We start from the raw sequence: 20,535 nt of genomic DNA, 5'->3' as shown, positions 1-20,535 counted from the left end.
TTATTTCATTCATTCATTCATTCATTTGCAAGATAGATAGAAAGATAGAGATAATAGAGATATGAACGAACCTTTTCAACAACAACAGCAATATCGTCAACAACAACAATATCCACAACAACAGCAATATCAACAACAACAACAACATCCTCAACAACAACAATATCCTCAACAACAACATAATAGACAATATAACAATGATAATTACAACAACTATGGTAGAGGAGGTGGTGGAGGTGGTGGAGGTCGTTACAACAACAACAACAACAACAACAATGATTATAACATGAGAAGACAGAATAATTATAATAACTACAACAACAACAACACAGACAATGTACAGAATCAATATCAACGTGGTCAATACGATAATAACCAACCTCATTATAATCAAAGAGGTGGTGGCGGTGGCAATGATCATCAATACAGAAGACAATCATATAATAGAGGCGATCAAAATGACTATGGTGGCGGCGGAAGAGGTAGAGGCGGCGGCGGCGCATGGAGGAGCAATAACAACCGACAACAATATGGACAGCGTCATCAACCTTATGGCGGTGGKGGCGGTGGCAGAGACTACGACTCACAGTTTGCCAATCAAGAGTATGGCGATGTCAACAAGTCGATATCAGATCACTATGCACAAAAGTCGCTGACCAACACGCTCGAGACGAGAGACGACAGCAAGATACTCTACATGAGGAACATCAACAACTGGGTCAAGTCAATCATGATACAGCTTCACACGCGCGCAAACGACCGCGTGCTGGATGTGTGTGGCGGCAAGTTGGGCGACCTGCTCAAATGGATCAAGCAGAACATCGGCCGTCTGTACGTGGCCGACATCTCACTGGAGGCACTCAAGGCGGGCATGTCGCGTATCAACGAGAAGATGAGGAAGCAGGGACTATACTTTGACACGACTCTTATCTGTTGCGACTGCTTCTCGCCAAAGCTGCTCGAGTCGATGCCGCCTGGCTCGGCCATGGTCGACCTAGTCAGCTGTCAGTTTGCCATTCACTACTCTTTCCGTTCCGAACAGAGTGCCCGACACCTCCTACAGAACATATCAACATTACTTGTTGAAGGTGGTACATTCATTGGAACAGTTCCAGATGCTTGTTACTTTGTGTAAGAATCAATTGATCAATCAGTTATCGCCCTCAATCATTAACATTCGATCGATCAACCAAACAGTAAGAAGTGCAGGGAAGGAGGATCAAACAAGTTTGGCAACAGTATTTACTCGGTGGAGTTTAAGGAGGAGCAGCCAAGTTATGCTCCTTTTGGTTGCGCATATAAGTTCTTCTTGGTGGATGCCATCGACTACTTGGAGGAGTACCTGGTGCACATGGATGTGCTGATACAGCTGGCGGGCGAGTACCAGATGGAGCTGGTGTTTGAAGAGGACTTCCACCAGTTCATCAATAGGGAGTTGCATGCCAAGCACGACAACTTTGACCTGTTCACCAAGATGAAGTGTTGGCCAACTGACAGCGGATCCGATCAGGTCACTATCTCACAAGACGAATGGGAGGCATTGAGAATATACCGTGTATTTGCATTTGTCAAGAAGGCTGGTGTAGCCACTGATACCTCATCCTCATCATCATCTGGCAATCAAAGAAGAGTAACAAGACAAATGTATGAAGAAGACATCATTGTCAACTTGTAATAAACTTGAAGTTGTCTAGTCTGCGCGAATCCAATGTTTCGTCGTTCGCGAACCCTCACCTTCACTCGAGTCACGATGATCTTGAACTTAACTTAAAAGTTTGCGAACGAACAAATAAGATAGAGATAGAGATAAAGATAAAGATGGRAGACAACATTCAAATATATATCGATTGGATTCTTCTTTATGATCATTTATAGATTGTTCTATGGAGGTGATCTATTAATCAATACAAATCAACATGATGCATCTTTGACAACATCAACATCAATGACATCATCGTCATCATCATTGAACAAAGATATGTCATATCTATCTAATCTTATTCAGTTGTCTGATCAAGTGCGATATGCATTAAACAATAATATACCTGTTGTGGCATTGGAATCCACGATCATCTCACATGGCATGCCATATCCACAGAACTATCAAACGGCCAAACAAGTTGAAGACATTGTCAGAGAGAATGGCGCAGTGCCAGCGACAATCGCAATCATCAATGGAACTATTCGTGTTGGTCTGGACGACGCACTGCTTCATCACCTCGCCACGGTTGGTAAACATGCGGTCAAGACATCGAGACGCGACCTGGCCGTCGTCGTGTCGCAGGATCATCTGGTTGGCTCGACCACAGTGTCTGCAACGATACTGATATCCAACCTGGCTGGAATCAAGGTGTTTGTAACGGGTGGACTCGGCGGAGTGCATCGTGGCGCCGAAGTGACAATGGACATCTCAGCAGATCTCACCGAGCTTGGCAAGAATGATGTGGCAGTCGTGTGTGCTGGTGTCAAGAGTATATTGGACATTGGAAAGACACTAGAGTACTTGGAGACACAGGGTGTCACGGTGATCACCTATCAATCTGACAAGTTCCCATCGTTCTTTACGTCAACCAGCGCGTTCCAATCACCTAACCGTCTGGACACGCCCAAGGCCATTGCCAAGGTCATTCATACCAATCATCAATTGACACTTGGAAGTGGCATGGTCATTGCAGTGCCCAACGACTATCCCAACAAGATAGACATCGATACAGCAATAGAGCAAGCAATCAAAGAGGCAGAGTACGTGTCAATCATTCAATCAATGGACTTATCAATCACTAACATCGTTCAAATTGCAGGATGAACAAGATATCTGGAAAGGATACAACACCTTATCTATTGAAGAGAGTTAATGAACTTACTGGTGGCCAATCATTGGAATCGAACATCCATCTCATTAAACGTAATGCCGTCATTGGATCACAGATTGCTGCCCAGTTGGCTATACTGCGTGGTCCATCCACCGCCATTGGCATAAACAACCAACAGCCTACTTCCATTGCTGATGTGGTCGTAGTTGGAGGTGCAGTTATAGACTTGATGTCACATCCACACAAGAATACTGCATTCACAATGGGTACATCAAATCCAGGTTCGATGAGTATCAAGGTTGGAGGAGTTGGAAGGAACATCGCCGAAGTCACCCATCGACTAAACATGAACACATTATTCGTCAGCTTGGTTGGCAAGGACATCCAGTCACACAAGATAATCGATCATTTCAATCAACTTGGTTTGGTATGTATCCGTTCAATCAATCAATCATACATGGTCTAACAATCATTCAATCAAACAGTCCACAAGGGCCATGGAGAAGTTGGATGATGTGTCAACAGCCACATACAATGCCATCATGAACAATGGTGAATTACAAGTTGCAATTGCCATCATGGACATATTCGATCAAATTACACCAACATATGTATGATCAATCAACATCATTCAACCAATCAATCGATCAAATATACTTACAGAACAACAACAGATTACAAAGTATAGACAAGATATTGCCAAGAGCAAGATGATTGTATTCGATGGCAATATACCAATGGATACCATGTCATTGCTCATGTCCATCGGTAAAGAGAACAATATTCCAGTATTCTTTGAACCAACCAGTGTACACAAGTCTACCAAACTATTCGCGATCACATCAACATCAGGACCAGTGGCGGTCAACTACACATCACCAAACGTCGATGAACTACTGGCGATGGCAAAGGAGATTTGCAAGAATGGAAAACATCAACAACTGGCTAATTGTCAAGGCGCAGACTTTAAGTCCAGGGACATTCAATCACTCAAGAAACACACGGCAGTGTTGTTGGACGCTGGAGTTGGAACAGTGTTCCTCAAGGCTGGCAGAGATGGAGTGTACGTCATCACGAACAAACCAGACAAGACACAATCATTCCAACATTACGCGGCACCTGAAGTAACTGACAGTGAACTGGTGGATGTCACTGGTGCCGGTGACTCAATGGTGGGATGTCTAGTCTATGGAATACTGAACAACAAGAGTGAACAAGAGATGATGAAGATTGGAACAAGATGTGCACGTTCAAGTCTCATGTCATCAGATCCAGTTTCATCATTGATCAGTCCAAAGATATGTGAGTAAACATAATTGGTTAATGGATAATGGATATTGGATAATGGATTGGTGAGGCTTATAAACCTCACCTTAACCTATTTTATTGATGTTGATTGATTATGGTTGGATTGAATCAGTTATGCTTCTTTGTTGAGTAGACTGGGGCTGGTCTTTGGGTCTCAGAGACCTTGCTGCTGGTGGCCAACAGACCAATGACGACGGCGAACAACAAAACATGAGTAAAGGTGAACGATGTGAACGAGTGTGACAGCTCGACCAAGTCCTTAATGAATGGGAAATCCTTTGAAAATGGTTGGGCCAACTATAATATTGATTCATGTGATTGATTGATTAGTGTTAATGAGTGAGTGAGTGGATGTTGGCTACCGATCAATCAATCAATCAATCAATCGACTCATGATGAATGGATACATACAAGTGCGACCTTGGCAAGACCTAGGGATGAAAGATGGAGAGTGACAGTGGACAAAACTGTAACAAAGACAGCGTAGAATGAGCAGAGAACCAATCTGATGACAGACATTATTTGATAGTTATATAATTATTAAAGTATATAATATATGTATGATTTATATGTTTAAACAACAACAATGATGTAATGTTTGATGATGAAGTTGATTGATGCATGCCATCAGTGGGGATGGCATTGAGGATCACACAATCATCAATCAGGTGAGTCACCCATTGCCCCCCACCCTTGTTGGGCGCAAGTTAAAAGTGATCATTTCAAAAGAAGTTCAAGTTCAACGACTTTATCTCAAAATTCAAATTTTCAAATACAATCGAGCAATCTCATTCATTCATTCATTCATTCGTCATACTTATAACAAAAATACACAAACATATAGAATGACAGAAGGATCAAATACACCTGGAGGTGGAACTTATTATTGCTCGAAATGTGGACAGTTGAAGAAGGGTCATACTTGCCCAGTTGTGGCGACTAAGGCTATCGGGGAGAATATGCCTTTGCCAACGATGGTGTTTCCAACAAACTCAATGACAACAAGACGTGCATATCAACAGAATATACAACAAATACAGAATCAGCAGACTCATATGCAGCAGCAGCAGCAAATGATGCAGCAGCAGCAACAGCAACAGATTATGCAGCAACAACAACAACAGATGTTACAACAGCAGGTGCAGATGCAGATGCAGGAGCAGACCCAGATGCTTCAGCAACAGCAAGCACAACTACAACAACATGCTCAGCAGCCCATACTCATGGGGCCTCTCCCGACCGGGCCCCTCACCGCCGAGCAAAAGAGAGCAAGAGAGAAGAACGCTTCAGACTTTAACATGTGGTTCTTACTCGAGCGTCAAGAGAGATATCCATACTATGTATGTTTGATTGATTGATTGATCGTGCTCACTTACTGACTAACCGACCGACCAACCGACGACCGACTTTGATTGAATGATTGATCACTCGAATGAATGAACGAATGAACAGTTCGACCCTCACACAAAGACGATACAGGTTATTGGAAGTTGGTATATTAATGTATCGGATGCTTGGAACACTATGACACCATTGGAGAAGAAGCAGTTCAGTAACTACTCTCAAGGATTGGCAAATCACAAGAATATGTACTTGCAGAAGCAACATGATATTCAGAACTTGCAGGCGCAGATCGCAAAGTTGCAACAGGCCAAGCAGAAGGAGGCCAAGAAGATGGAGATTGCCAAACAGCTGCGCGAACGCGAGATACAGGACCTCAAGGACAAGATCCCCAAACCAAAGTCAAGCGTCACACCCTTCTTCCACTTTCTCAACGAGAACCGTGAGAATGAGAAGAGGCTGCAGCCAGAGTTCTCCCAGATCGACATCTCAAAGGTGCTCGGCTCGCGCTGGAAGGAGCTGACCAAGGAGGAGAGACAGCCCTACTTTGACAAGTCCGCCAACGACAAGGTGCGCTTCGACAATGAGCTCGCCGAGTATGAGAGGCGCATCAGGGAGCTGACTGAGAATCTGCCACCGATCGATCTCAGCACGATACCCGATCCAGAGGAGCCAGAGACCCCTGATCAGCAGAACAGCGTGCCACCGACCATGCCGTCTACGCCCGCACTTCTCTCTGACATCAAAAAGTCCACAGTCATTGCCATGACTGGCACTTGCGAGACATGCTCACAAAGCGACATCAAAGATCATCTGCTACAATGTGTCAGCTGTCTTCGAAGCTTCCACGGCAAGTGTCTTCAACTTCCCAACATTGCCATTGAGACAATCAAGAAGTCAAACACATGGAAGTGTATTGTATGTACATCATTCAAACATTCAATCAATCATTCGCAGACTGACTGATCAATCACTCAACGATAGGATTGCAAACTGTGCGAGACATGTAAGGACGCTGGAAATGAGGAGAAGATGTTGTTCTGTGATGTCTGCGACAAGGGATATCATACATTCTGTTTGAATCCACCAATGGATTCGGCACCAACTGGTGGATGGAGATGCAACAACTGTGTCTTCTGTGTCCATTGTGGTACACGTACTCCAGGTCCATCTGGAAAGTGGAAAGGCAGCTATACATCATGTGAGACATGTGCTCAACTAATCAATGATCGAAGAGTATGTATCAGATCGATTGATTGAGTGAAGTGAAGTGGATCCAGGATCAGACTTACTGACTGATCAATCAATCAAATAGTATTGCACAGTATGTAGGAAGGTTATAAAGCCAAATGAGAAGGGACCAACTATTCAATGTGGATATTGTGAGAGATGGACACATGCCAAATGCGATAATATATCAGAGGCAATGTTGGACAAGTTCAAGGAGAATCCACATTATCCACACAAATGTCCGACGTGTAGAGGTGGACATCAGAAGACAACACCAAAGCCATTGATCACATCTGAGGATGACGATGAGGATGACGACGAGGAGGAGAAGCCTGCAGAGACTCCCAACAAGAGGAGAGGTGCAGCAGCTCAAGCTGGACGACGAAGAAAGGCAAAGAAGGCGCGACACACATCATCAGACGATGACGAAGAAGAAGATCATGAGGATGGCAACGATCGCAATGATGTCAATGTCGAGGACTAGTCCAAGAATGAGCGAACAATGTACGACGATGATGATGATGAAGATATGATTATAATTTATTGGTCACGGACCTTGCTAAGCTAATGCATGCGTGCAGGTGGTGTGGATACAGGATATGAATAATAATAATAATAATAATAGTATTACATGTAAAGACTATATATCGCTTGTTTAGAAGGACTCAGATGCGCCAGCTGAATCTTGGGCTGTAGTATCACTGGCAGCTGTGTCACTGGTTGGTGCCTCGCTTGTTGCTTCACTGGTTGGTGCCTCGCTGGTAGTCTCACTAGCTGGCGCCTCGCTTGTTGCCTCACTGGTTGGTGCCTCACTGATTGGTGCCTCGCTTGTTGCCTCACTGGTAGGTGCCTCACTGATTGGTTCCTCACTTGTTGTCTCACTGGCTGGCGCCTCGCTTGTTGTCTCGCTGGCTGGTGCCTCACTGGCTGGGGTTGTAGATGGAGCAGCTGAGGACTTGGGCTCTGGGGCCTCGGAAGAGCCTGGTTGAGCAGATGCTGGGATCACGATTGGTGTGCCCGAGGCGGAGCCGGCAGCTGGATCAGTCGAGGCGGCTGGTGTGGAGCTCTTGGGGTTCAGTGGAGTGATTTTAAAGGGCGAGGATGGCTTGGTGGCTGGCTTGGGTGTTGACTTGGGGACGGCTGGCTTGGTGATTGGGACGGCTGGCTTGGTGGCTGGGGTAGATGCTGGTGGGATCAATGGTGTTGGCTTGCTCACTGGTGTGGTCGAGGTGGAGATGTTGATCGAAAGAATTGGATCGATGGTTGGAGCGGACGATGAATCAATCGTTGGAATTGTAGTAGTGGGGGTTCCGGCAGTAGCAGAGATACCAGTGTAGACACACATGGACTTGTAGTTGCAGCACATGCTACCGTTCTTGTTCTTGCATCTAATATCCTCCTTTGGATTTGGGTCCAAACACTTGAACTTGTCTGGGCAGCCCTTAATGTCCTTGCATGTCTTGTCTGGAAATTTATGATTGATCGAGTTAGTATGAGTGGAGTGGTTCCAGGCGAGTGGTGGTGGACGGATGGAACATACCATTTGGAATGAAGAAGTCACGGTTATTCTCTGGGAGACAATCGATATGGTTGGCAAAGTACTCAAAGATCTGGTTCTTTTTGCCCATTGTGCACCATCTCAGACGTGTGGCATTGGTGTTACACAATGTTGGTGGGACTCTCAGACAATCAACTTGGACACTGCCACAACACTCTTTGCCCTTTGCCAGAAAACACGAATCTGAAGCTCTACACTCATCCTCTCCCAAGTCACGGCATGCTTTTGGATTGTTAGTATTATTATTTTTGATTGATTGATTGATTGATTGATCACTGATGTTAATACATACTTGGAATATTATTCGAACGCTTGGCAGATGCCAAATGGAACAAGGCTACAATTAAAATACAACTAATAATTAATTTCATTATTGATTGATTGATTGATGGTATGAATATAATAATAAAGGTGATCGATTTATATCAATAAATAGTTAGAGGATGAGGATAATAATAATTGAAATAAATTATTGAGTTGATATAGATGATTGATGTTGAGATGATTGATGATTTGATTGATTGATTGATTGAATGTTTGATTGAATGAATGATCAATAATGCCTGCTTGGTCTTATATTTATAGAGAATGGATTGAGGATGGAGACAGCTTGGGTTGATTGGACAGACACAGAGAGACAGTGTGGGTGGCTGTGGACAGACAGACGTCATGCTTAAGCATGTGACTACTATGTGTTGTTATTTTTAATATTGATTTAGCTCGCTGTTGGCCATGCCAGATGGATGGTCTGACTGATTGACTGGCAAGCATAACAGTCAGTGGCGTGGGGGTAGGGTAGAGTAGGGATGGAAGTCAGACACTCTATGATTATGATACCAGATATGATATAGAGGTCGTGTTATCATTGGGACATAGCCCGTCTTTTGTTTGTTAACATTAATGTTCGCTGGTGTCATCGACCGCTCGTCGAGTGACGTGTGTAGTATTAATGTCATGCATATTGGTGATGTGAACAGGGTAAGGCGGCAGTAAAGTATGAATGGATGGATGGAAGGAAGGATGTGATTGGTGAATGATGACAATATGATGATGATCAACTCTTTCAATCAATCCTTGGGTTGATGGAGGGAGGGGGGAAGTGATCATTATGATCATGGTAGTCAAAGCATATGAGATCCAGGTGAGCTTGGAGATGCCCATCAATCGCTCCAATCTTTATACATTAACCAAACAATAAGTGTCCGACGTGATCTCCAACGTTGCCAGTCATTCCAGACGTCGACGGGGGAGGGGGTAGTGATGGGTGGGCTGGCAGGAGCGACCGACGTCGTGTCATGCCATGTCATGTCAAGTCATGTTCATGTCATTTTAATATTAACATATCCTACAACACACATTGTCATCATTGATTGATTGATTGACACTCTAAGTATATGAAGGATCGAAGATACAACGTAACATCGATCGAAATTCACCTAACCTATAAGTATTAATAACACCAATGATGGGAATGTTGTTGGATTGACATGGACATGGACGTGGAATGTGATGGGGTATGGTAGTGGGTGATAGTTGATTGATTGATTGATTGAATGACACGCATTAAGTGTTAAGTGTATCTGTATCTCTTTGTATTAATGTGTGTGTGAATGTGATCAGATAACAGATTGTCAAGTGATTGTTAGTGTGACAATCAGGTGATCAATAATGGGGTTTGTGTGTATGTGTGGGCGATATTTGATTGAGAGAATGATTGATTGTGGTGTACTTTTAAGACAATGTGATGTAATAAGAGGGATGACGAAGGTAATGATAGTGATGTCTACTTGACAACCCATACTAGGTCATGACATGGATGCTTAGTGGATGATGATCAATGTAGATTGGATATTTATTGGTTAATAGTCAACCCAGTTATCAATCACTTAATTCAATCACGATTGATTGATTGATATGTCAATGTTGTAGTTAACAACATCAACATTTGGCTCACCATCCATTCATAGAGACAGTCAGACACTGACTTACCTAATCTTCGGCTAATTGATTAAATGTCGGCTAATCTCGCGTTTAAAAATGAACATCATTGGTATGATCAACTCCAATACAAGGTTGGAATACCAAGGTATTCAGACGCTGACACTTTCACTCTCTCCATTACAGACTCATATTGTTTGTACATGTACCTTATAAAGTTCAATGATCAAGTAAATTGTCCACCTTTATCCAACTTACATTTATTCTTTGGGAAGGCCATTATTGAACCTTGGTAATAATAATAATAATAATAATAATATATTATGATAACAAACTAAAGGTTATATATAACGTACCAGATAGTGTATCAATCACAAGTTCATTTGATTCAAATGAACTTCCAATCTAACTTTTGAACTTCTACTCGAGATTCATTCATTGATTGATCAATCATACTTATATAAAGTTATAGACACATACATGATGGATGAGTTAGAGGAGGGAGAACATGAACAACAGGATAGTATTGGTGTTGAGCATCATTCGATAACATCACCAACATCTTTGAGTAGACAGGTTGGCGATCATGACAATGATAGTCATTCGTCATCATCATCATCATCATCATCATTATTAGACAAACATTCATTCAATAATATATTCAAGACATTCTTGTTGGACACTGACAAGTCACCATCATCATCAACTGTAGTATCCAAACAACTACTTGTACAAAAGTTATCAAAGTTGAACATATGCAGTAGTAGCAGTAGTAATGAATCATCCTCAACAACAACATCATCACCTGTCACATCATCAACAACACATGTCCGTGATGAACTATGTCAATTACTGATATTACTCAATGGACATAACTCAGTCGATGACTCACTAAGATTCATCATGTTCATACTCAACAACACTCATCTCTCAACACTCATCACCAATGACCAAGTCGACGACGACCTCACCTCTACACTATTCAACGTATTATCAAACAACAACAATAATGACATGTCCTCACAATGGAGTATGTATGATGATAGAAGGAGGGAGAGTACATCCACTCACTCCTAACGATCAATCAATCTATCAATCAAAGTGTTTGTAGGGTTGCTATATGAGTATGCCATCAATAGGCCAGAGGACTCGGCAGAGAGGATGGAGTCGATTATATTCTTTGCCAACCTCTTTGAGAGAGACAACAGCCTGCCAATGACAAGAGTAGTCTTCCACATGTTGCTGGCACCACTCACCTGGACATCAAGTCACGATCACATCCATATAGTTAATGTACAGTTTATGAATGACCATAGAGAGATAGAGAGAGTGCCATATCAATTGTGATGTGACGACCATGTACCTTAGACTGACACACATGCCTCGCCCCGGTGAATGACACCTCCTTCCCTTTCCAAACCACCTACATAGAACATACTGCGATACCTTGGATCGATTGTGTCCTTCTCATTGAGCATCGAGATGATCAATGTACTACAAATGACATCACAATGGATACATTATTACAAACAACGATCAAAGCCTCAATTGCAAWTGGACACTTAACAAACAAGTTGAGGAGGTGCAGATGAAACATGAATCTCTTCCATCATTGAACAACTATGGCAACGACATTGACAATGATAATGGCAATGATTGGTCGACGGAAACAAACTGGCATGTACTACGATACCTTACCAATCAACTATTGATTGATCATCTGGTACTGAGTGAGTCCAATGCCTTTGAGCAGCTGGTCCATCACTGTCAACCATTGGCCCTTCAGATCCTTCATGTTATATTCTCACCAGACTACATTGGATCAACAAAGAGTATGTTGTTATTGTTGTTGTAGTTGGTATACCAACAACACTCAGTTACTAACTTTGACAACCATACTTTAAGCCACACTACCCAATGCTGAAGTGTTACTACCAAAGCTAATGTCATTGGTAGTTAATCATTGGATTGCTGCCAAGCCATCTATGTTATTGGTCAACGACAATGACAACGACAACAACAGAGGACTGAACATACTACAATCAGTAGTTCGCCTATGTGTGATTGGACCATTGTATGAACAGTTTGAAGTGATTGAACCATTCCACAGTAGACTACACTCATGTCTGATGCAAATATTGTTCAACAACAAAGACAACAACAAGAGCGAGATCATTCATCAACAACTTTCAGTGACATTCTTTAAGAAGGAGTGTTGTAGCAGCATTGAATTGATGGAGGAGAAGGGATCGGCATCAATGTCAATTGAAAGACTGTGTCAAGTGATTCAAATGGTGATGATGTCATGTCCAAACGAACAAGATCGACATGAATATGTAGAATTACTCAAGAGTACCATTGGAATCAATCCCAACTACACAAGTCCATTGTTATCAACAATCATTGGACATCATCATAATCACAAAGTTGATGCTGTTGTTGACCACGAAATGAAGGTGAAATGAAATTGAATGAAGACAACCCATCTTTAGAAGTCAAGGTGGAGGGGTTTCCCTTGTTCACCCCCACACATACACACAACTTAAAATTTTAATTGTTTGATTATTATTATTATGATAATCTTTGGGAGAGAGATAGAATGAGAGGTGTTTATTGATTCACACTCAAATAGAAGTTACATCATCACTCACACCATTACTTCATTCACACACATATACATACACATAATACTACTACTACTTTATATATATATTATATTCTACTTTTACTTTATCATCATCATTCAATCATCAAGTACAAAGTGAAGTGAAGTGAAGACAGACACAGACATATAGACAGTGAGAAATACAAACTTGTACATTATAATACAATATATATATATATAACAAACTTGTAAATACTTTATATATACATCAGTTCGATCGTCATAGAAACATATAAACATATAAACAAACAAACAAATAAGACAATGTATAATATATCATATGGAGGAATGAAGGCTGAGGAGAAACCAAACTCTTCAAATCAATCAGTACTCAGTGGATATTTGCAGGGCATATCATCATATATACCATCAAGTATAAAGACAACTATAAAGAAACAGATATATACAACGACATCAACTATCGAAGGCGAGAAGGATACAATCGTCAGTACTCACTTTGATGAATGTGAGATCTTGGGTCAAAAGTAAGACTGGTCATCATCAATCACGACTACACTTTACTTTGATCATTAACATCATCATTAACAACATTACTTAGACATAAACTATTGAATGTATGCTATACGAATGGATTACAGATATGGGACTTGGATAATCCAGAAGGAGTGAAGGAGATATTTTCACTCAAGGAGGGCATGATCAGGTTCGCCAAGGTGTTGGCAACGCCCTCTGAGAAGGAATCACCATCCTCAATGTATTATGGCAAGCGACCATTGTTGGCCGTGGTCAGTGGCGAGGACAATTCAAAGGTCACGAGGAATATGGTGCGCATCTACTCGCTAAAGACCTGCGAGTTCAACCTCTCCTACCTCAAGTTTCAGTCGCCCGTCTACAACATCGTGTCGAACGACAAGATCTTTTTGGTGATTCTCAAGGAGAAGATCGTTGGATTCAACCCAATCACCATGTCCAAGGTGCTCTCGCTGTCGACTTTCCCCTCGGTGTCGCCGATGGGCTCGGTGGCGCTAGGTCCCCGCTGGATCGCCTACACCGAGTACCAGGCCACGCATTCCCCCTCGTCCACCTCATCCTATCTGCATCTAAAGTCATACCAGCAGAACAATCAGACGTTTGGCGATGCAGCTGTCGATGTGGCCACCGACTTGGCCAAAGAAATGGCTCAGAAGATCTACTACTATGGAGATATTGGTAGAAAGAAGGTGTCAAGCTATCTCTACCCAGACGACACATCACCCGTCCTATCATCATCGCCACAAGAACAGAGCATACTTGACAATGGCTGTGTGATCATCATCTATGACTTTATCAAACAAAGACAAGTAGCTGTGATCAAACCTCCACATTCCCAACCAATCTCCTATCTCACCTTTGATCCAAGTGGAACTTTGGTATGTATACTATACATTACAATGTCTATCCATCAACCTAACACCCAAATGACATTTCTAGCTATTCACCTCATCGACAGAGGGTACAAAGATCAATGTATATCAAATCATTCCATTCTCAAACTCCTTGTCGGTCTCGCCTCAGAACCATTCGCTTGACCCAACTCACTCATTCAGACACATCTATGTGTTGAAGAGAGGTATCACCAATGCCTCAATCCAAGGTATCTCAATCAATGACACATCAAAGTGGGCAGCCCTAACAACATCCAGAGGAACTACACGTATGTTTTGATTGACAGGACACTACATTGACATGGACATTGACATTGACATTGACATTCATTATAGATATCTATGCATTGAATCCTTTGGGAGGTGATGTTAACATTCATACACATATCTCCAAGAACATAAAGACCAAGCCAAGAGACTACATGTCCGAGATACCAAATGCACATGTAAGTGTTGGTAATACCTCCATCCATTGATTGGGCTACAGCAACTCTAACTCCTCTCTCACACATACACACCAACAGCCACAACTTCAAACACTGACAGCTATGGATAGAATTAAGCTGGGAAATATACCAGCAGAGGAGACAGGTCAGCTCAAGGCACCATCAAACATCACAGCTGGTAGCAGTTGCTTCCTTGAAACATCCTCACAGGATCTCGAGCGACTCTTTGTTGTGAATCAGAATGGTCAACTTGTACTCTATGAGTTGAAGCCACAGGCGCCAACCTCTCAAGACGTCGATCCAAACACATTGTGCGTCCAACTCACTCCCGACTATGAGTGGGACGTATGCAGGCGATCAAGGTCTGGTGAGTACAAGAGCTCAACAATACCATATTCTGTAAGTCTTCTCATCTCACCCTTTGTCGTCATGACGACAGTGATCACCACGCTCACACACATAACTCACCACACAATCAATCAATCAACAGGAGAAGAATAGTGGCAACCAAGAAGTACTACAAGATACCGAGGCTAGATGGCTATTCAATGTAGAGATCACAACACATAGCCAAGACATTAGACCAATATGGGGCAACACTCAGTTCTCCTTTAGGAACTCATCGTCTTACAAACCATCGCCAGACTCTCTCTCCTTCTTTGATGAGGACTACCCTATCGGTGAGGTCATCAAGATAGAGAAGAAGAAATCAAACATCTCTTCTCCACGTCCTGACTTGTAAGTAGAAGTTGATTGAAGTGGTTGTTGAGTGGCGCAATCAACCCTGACCTAACATTGATCATTATCATTAGTGACGATAACACTGTGGAACTTGTAAATATGGTCGATCAAAGCAAGAAAGATGAACAAGAGACAGAGACAGAGATGGAATTGATGAAACAATTGGATCAGGCAATCAAGACACCTCTGACTGAATCACTCTATCCACAGATTCCAAGAACATTTGAGGAGCCACCTTCATACAACAACTCGTTGAATATGTCTCAGCTGCACCAGGCACCAATCAGCTCGAGTCCATTTGGTGATGCATTTGGCATTCCCAAGTCGCTCTCTGGCTTCAACGATGCCTCCTCATTTGGCCACAGCCCCGACGCTCCATCCTTTGCCATGAAGTCATCGTTCAACTATGATGAGCCTCACGGCCTTGCCTCAAACAACAACAACGGTCCTACAATCAAGGGTGATCATTCTTATGGCAATGACTATGGCAGCAACGACAATGATCTACTCTCGATGCCAAAGATCACCACTACCACAACGACATCGTCGTCATCGTCCATGGCACCATCGTACAACTCCTCTGCCAACTCTTATCAGCAACAGAAATACCCCACCTTGCCAACAACCTATAAGAAGACTTTGGCAGATTTGGATGAGCCACTTCCACCAATCACTCCATCTCCAAGCATCCCAATTCCCCTTCCTAGGAAGCAGTATCTCGATCCAGAGTCGTCTGCAACCTCTCCAACTTCACCGACCTCGACCACAGCCACCTCGCCAACATCTCCATCGTCCAAATCGTCTACCAAATCAACAAACAACAAGAAAACTACCAAGAAGTAATACAGACAATGGAGATTGTTTGTTTTAATAAAAGCGCCTATGCATATGCATCAAGTTACTATATCCATTGCATACTTAAAGTGCATTGTCCGGTCATACATCTCTAGGCATTGGAAGTTAGGCGCCCAACCTATGTTCAATGATCTCACGTTCAAGGCTCTTGCTGGGTGGCATTGTTAGCGACCGACAAGTTGTCAATTGATAAAACGAAAATGTGCGCCTGTTACCAAACTCCCAGGACCAGCTTACACAAAAGGATTGGGCTCTTCCGGGAATCGAACCCAGACCACTATCACCCTAAGATAATATTGTACCATTCAACTAAAGAGCCTTCAAAATTTGCCGACTTCTTTATTCTGTTTATGTCTAGAAAAAATCGGGTAGTTTTTTTTTTATCTCTATATCTGTTTATAAGTCCCTCTCGAAATAATCAGATTTTAAATTACAAACATTGGTTGGTGATTAATAATAAATACTACCTCCATCCCAAAAAAACAAACAAATAAGATATTTATCAAAAGTAGTAATATAATAATGTAATTAAGTTTATTACTACTTCTTACATTTAGTGTACATACAACATGATGGTCAAGAGAGTACTTAGGCCTGTTGGCATTTCTCCAACCTCTCCTTCAAACGGTACTTGTTCTCCCAGTAGCTAGAACTGCATTTAGCACCAAGTTGCTCATACTCTGGGTTGGTGGCAGCATCCAATTGTTGTTGCTCGCTTATACATTTCTTCCTCTCGATCTCCTCCAGTCTGGCCTTGGTCTCCCAGTAGATTCCAGAAGTGAAAGCACCCAGTTTCTCATAGGCCTCTCTGTCAAAGTCGGGCATTCTTGGATTGGCAACAAATATCTCTGGTCTGGAAATTGTGTTGAGCAGTGGGTCGGTTGTCTTGTGGTCGGGGAAGAATCCAAGATTGCCTTTATATGAGAACAATGACAATAATGAATCCTGATTTCTTATTGCGGACAATGCCAAAATAGATAATACAACAGCAAAAATTGCTGGGAACATAGACTTGAAAGCCTCATTAAATGTAATATGTCTACGTTGTTGTACTTGTTGTGGTTGTTGTACTTGTTGTTGTTGGGCTACACCAGTCTCAATTTGAGTCTGGCGAGTGACATGTTGTTGTTGAGTACGTGTTGATAATAGTGATGACATTCTTGTGTTTAAATAGTATATATTATATTAGTGTTGTTAATTTAATTTAAATACTTATGTATATGTATAAATATTATATTATATGTTTGATTGATTACAAATAATAATGTTTAATATACAAATGATTGATAAGTTGAGGATAATTATATTATTAGTAAATAAGGATATTCACACATTCATACACACAAGTACACTCAAAGTTGATATATATTAAATTGTATAGTGTTAGTTTGAAGACAACTATCTAAAAAAGGAAATGAACTAACCACTGGATCTTGTCAAGTTGTCCAAAAAGGGGTGAGGTCGCTCAATTATTTGCAGTTTTGGTGTCCACACACTGTCAATGAACTTTGCCAACCGAACGAAAGACCTAGAACTCGCACACGCACTATATCACTTGGGGAGAGTGGACAAGGTGAGGCCTTACCTGGTGTGCCCCACGCTACCATGGTGGTAGTAGTGCTCGCTACCGGTCCATCTTATCAAGATGTCTTTGCCTAGGCAAAGTCCTGAAAGTGCCTCTCAATCTTCAAACAGGTGTAAATGGCACGCCATCAATGAATCCGCTGTTAGTACTAACAACGTACATGAGTGGCGACATACGGACTGACTGGCTAGTACAGATTGTCCACTCTGCTCGCAATCGGTGAACTCTTCTGGTTATTGGATCAATGATTAACATACCATAGGATAGGGTACATACTATGTTATTATTGAATGAATGAGTGATCTGAATCAGATTATTATTCTAATTAATTAATTGATTGATTTGGATAGGGTATCTCTCGGTTCATCTAAAGTAACTGACCAACCAACAACAACTTACCTTTATCCTCTTTCCTTATTCACGACTTTGACATCATGGTGATCTTGATTCCATTAAATCACTGTTGTTCTCATCGAGAGAGACATGTCCTCATCAGTGAACGAGTGATTGAATCAACATGATTGTAACCTTGATGATGATCGATTATCAGTGTTGACGTTGTAACCTTAGTCGAGTCTAGACCGTTTACTAGATCAATGACATTTGATTGATGTCATTCATTCTCGAGACTTCAAACCAAACTAAATAAAACTGCCCAAGTTGTTGTCAACTTCATCTTCACTCACTCCTTTGCCAACATCAAACTAAAGATGTACTCTATAATTGGCTTAAGAACAACAACAACAAAGTTGGTGATTAATAGAGTTGTTGGTAGCACTACAACACGTCACTACACTTCAAATAATAGCAATAACTCGACAGAGGGTAGACAACAGAATGAGGAGGTGGAGAAGGATTGGTTCAAACCAAACGATAGATTGATAAAGTATCATCATGATATCACAACAACGAGGAAACAACCACATGTTGTCTACTTGGAGGGTCCAAGTGGATCGGGCAAAGCACAGCTTCTTGAGAGGATCGACAAGCTTGGCTATCAAACACTCTGCACACCATTCCTATCATTCAGTCTTGATCACAATGGTGCCGATGTCTCTACATCAATCACATCACTTCAAAGCAGTTGGGATCAACTCATTGAGCAAAGGATAACAGAGATAATCAAAGTATGTCAGCCAGTCAGTCAGATCAATCATACCCTCATTCATGCTTTACTAACCTTCAATCAAAGTCAAAGCAACAACTAAAGAATGATATGTTGTTTGTACATCGTTCACCAATCAGCTCGGTTATATATAGTGCACTGATGCGTGGAGATGATCGATTGATCAAAGCAACGACAATGTTGGTTGATGGACTTAGTGCAGAACGTGGCAACTCAATCATTTACTGCAAGACACCAATAGAGTTGATTGAACAGAGAGTTGAAGGAAGGTATCACTTCTACGACGACAATCAAAAGGCAATCGTTGATAGACTGCACTCAAAGCAATACCTTCAAAAGTCAGTGGAAATGTACAATGCATTGGAGTCACATAGCAACGTGATCCGAGCGACACTGGACACGACATCGATCAAACAGGCCTGTCCAGGTTTGCTGGCACTCTTCAACATCTACTTCACGCCATCAGCATCCTTCCAAACACTTCTGAACAACAGACTCAAGGAGAAGAAGTGATTGCAATGATTGATTGTTGATCGAAAGTAAAACACCCTATTTATTACAATCGGGTATGTCTCTGGATGTCCTGGCTAAGGCCTAGCCATACCCTATCCTATATCTAGTACCTAATATAGTGTACTTATGGCATCACCTTTGGAATCTGACCCATGGACGACTGTCCTGGTTGGAGGATGGCCTGTGGTTGTTGTTGCTGCTGTTGTTGCTGCATCATCATTCCTTGTTGAGGTTGCTGCTGCATCATCATACCCTGTTGGGGCTGCTGCATCATCATCATGGGCTGCTGTGGCTGCTGCATTGGCATGGTTCCATATGGGCTCATCATTGGCTGGTATGGCTGGTATTGTTGTGGTTGGACACCGTATGGAAGTTGTTGGACTTGTGGTGGAGGGTAGGCATATTGTTCAAATGGTTGTTGGTTGTGGTACATAATTGGAGCGGGAGCAACAATCAAAGTCTCATCAGCAAAGTGATGCTTGTTATAATGCTTCACCATCTTTCTCAAGCAGAACAAGTCAACCAACCATCCAATGCCACATATTCCCAATGTGAACAAATATATAAATCCGGATCCATTCTTATCTGTTTGATGTATAATGGATAATGAATAAATATTAGATTAATTGATCGGATTGGAGAAATAATTGTTACGTGATTAACTTACGAAGATAGAATCTATGTGCTCCGAATATTCCAAAGAAGAACCAAAGAAGGTAGGCTACACAGGTTGACTTGCGGTGATGATGATGATGGTAATGATGGCTCATTTTGGTAATATAATATTTCTATAAATAGTATTGATATCCTTATTTGGTACACAAGTATATATTTGTTTGTGTAAATTGTATTTGTTTATAAATAAGAAACTATCTAACTCACTAACACTGTGATGATCAATATAAATAAATACCGGTGGATGTTAACATTGATTTAAATCAATCATACTAATACCATATCCTATACTCAAGAACCTTACAACTATTACAACACCATTCTCCCTGGATTACAGAGACTGTCCTGCATGAATT

At 41.8% G+C, this 20,535-nt stretch overlaps 11 protein-coding genes across 11 annotated transcripts; 7 read left to right on the top strand and 4 right to left on the bottom strand.

Annotated features, from left to right (window-relative positions):
• Window positions 1-61: 61 nt before the first annotated feature.
• SAMD00019534_075090 (hypothetical protein) lies at window positions 62-1,675 on the top strand (the record flags this gene model as incomplete). The annotated part of the gene is made up of 3 exons (XM_012897206.1): window positions 62-482; window positions 603-1,131; window positions 1,198-1,675. The coding sequence occupies 3 exons, from the start codon at window positions 62-64 to the stop codon at window positions 1,673-1,675; spliced, it is 1,428 nt and encodes a 475-aa protein (XP_012752660.1).
• Window positions 1,676-1,945: 270 nt separating this feature from the next.
• Window positions 1,946-4,123, top strand: SAMD00019534_075080 (hypothetical protein; the record flags this gene model as incomplete). Its single annotated transcript, XM_012897205.1, has 4 exons — window positions 1,946-2,742; window positions 2,802-3,240; window positions 3,299-3,424; window positions 3,488-4,123. 4 exons carry the CDS (start codon window positions 1,946-1,948, stop codon window positions 4,121-4,123), a joined length of 1,998 nt encoding a protein of 665 aa, XP_012752659.1.
• A 106-nt stretch (window positions 4,124-4,229) lies between these two features.
• Window positions 4,230-4,640, bottom strand: SAMD00019534_075070 (hypothetical protein; the record flags this gene model as incomplete). The annotated part of the gene is made up of 2 exons (XM_012897204.1): window positions 4,230-4,418; window positions 4,533-4,640. 2 exons carry the CDS (start codon window positions 4,638-4,640, stop codon window positions 4,230-4,232), a joined length of 297 nt encoding a protein of 98 aa, XP_012752658.1.
• Window positions 4,641-4,966: 326 nt separating this feature from the next.
• On the top strand, window positions 4,967-7,173 carry SAMD00019534_075060 (hypothetical protein; the record flags this gene model as incomplete). Its single annotated transcript, XM_012897203.1, has 4 exons — window positions 4,967-5,461; window positions 5,574-5,774; window positions 6,495-6,698; window positions 6,778-7,173. Coding segments are annotated over 4 exons (1,296 nt in total), but the record flags the coding sequence as incomplete, so codon positions are not given.
• A 177-nt stretch (window positions 7,174-7,350) lies between these two features.
• On the bottom strand, window positions 7,351-8,621 carry SAMD00019534_075050 (hypothetical protein; the record flags this gene model as incomplete). Its single annotated transcript, XM_012897202.1, has 3 exons — window positions 7,351-8,156; window positions 8,233-8,472; window positions 8,543-8,621. Coding segments are annotated over 3 exons (1,125 nt in total), but the record flags the coding sequence as incomplete, so codon positions are not given.
• Window positions 8,622-10,671: 2,050 nt separating this feature from the next.
• Window positions 10,672-11,535, top strand: SAMD00019534_075040 (hypothetical protein; the record flags this gene model as incomplete). The annotated part of the gene is made up of 2 exons (XM_012897201.1): window positions 10,672-11,218; window positions 11,291-11,535. The coding sequence occupies 2 exons, from the start codon at window positions 10,672-10,674 to the stop codon at window positions 11,533-11,535; spliced, it is 792 nt and encodes a 263-aa protein (XP_012752655.1).
• A 241-nt stretch (window positions 11,536-11,776) lies between these two features.
• On the top strand, window positions 11,777-12,394 carry SAMD00019534_075030 (hypothetical protein; the record flags this gene model as incomplete). The annotated part of the gene is made up of 3 exons (XM_012897200.1): window positions 11,777-12,020; window positions 12,094-12,262; window positions 12,343-12,394. 3 exons carry the CDS (start codon window positions 11,777-11,779, stop codon window positions 12,392-12,394), a joined length of 465 nt encoding a protein of 154 aa, XP_012752654.1.
• Window positions 12,395-13,141: 747 nt separating this feature from the next.
• On the top strand, window positions 13,142-16,268 carry SAMD00019534_075020 (hypothetical protein; the record flags this gene model as incomplete). The annotated part of the gene is made up of 7 exons (XM_012897199.1): window positions 13,142-13,338; window positions 13,413-14,223; window positions 14,285-14,507; window positions 14,575-14,684; window positions 14,763-15,083; window positions 15,175-15,422; window positions 15,497-16,268. The coding sequence occupies 7 exons, from the start codon at window positions 13,142-13,144 to the stop codon at window positions 16,266-16,268; spliced, it is 2,682 nt and encodes an 893-aa protein (XP_012752653.1).
• Window positions 16,269-16,868: 600 nt separating this feature from the next.
• SAMD00019534_075010 (hypothetical protein) lies at window positions 16,869-17,438 on the bottom strand (the record flags this gene model as incomplete). Its single annotated transcript, XM_012897198.1, has 1 exon — window positions 16,869-17,438. One exon carries the CDS (start codon window positions 17,436-17,438, stop codon window positions 16,869-16,871), a length of 570 nt encoding a protein of 189 aa, XP_012752652.1.
• A 1,137-nt stretch (window positions 17,439-18,575) lies between these two features.
• SAMD00019534_075000 (hypothetical protein) lies at window positions 18,576-19,504 on the top strand (the record flags this gene model as incomplete). The annotated part of the gene is made up of 2 exons (XM_012897197.1): window positions 18,576-18,992; window positions 19,058-19,504. 2 exons carry the CDS (start codon window positions 18,576-18,578, stop codon window positions 19,502-19,504), a joined length of 864 nt encoding a protein of 287 aa, XP_012752651.1.
• Window positions 19,505-19,628: 124 nt separating this feature from the next.
• SAMD00019534_074990 (hypothetical protein) lies at window positions 19,629-20,274 on the bottom strand (the record flags this gene model as incomplete). Its single annotated transcript, XM_012897196.1, has 2 exons — window positions 19,629-20,089; window positions 20,172-20,274. 2 exons carry the CDS (start codon window positions 20,272-20,274, stop codon window positions 19,629-19,631), a joined length of 564 nt encoding a protein of 187 aa, XP_012752650.1.
• Between the last annotated feature and the right edge of the window lie 261 nt (window positions 20,275-20,535).

The sequence above is a fragment of the Acytostelium subglobosum genome (assembly GCF_000787575.1).
Source record: "Acytostelium subglobosum LB1 DNA, scaffold: scaffold15, whole genome shotgun sequence".
Taxonomy (NCBI): domain Eukaryota; phylum Evosea; class Eumycetozoa; order Acytosteliales; family Acytosteliaceae; genus Acytostelium; species Acytostelium subglobosum.
This window is presented reverse-complemented; position numbering and strand designations above follow the sequence as displayed.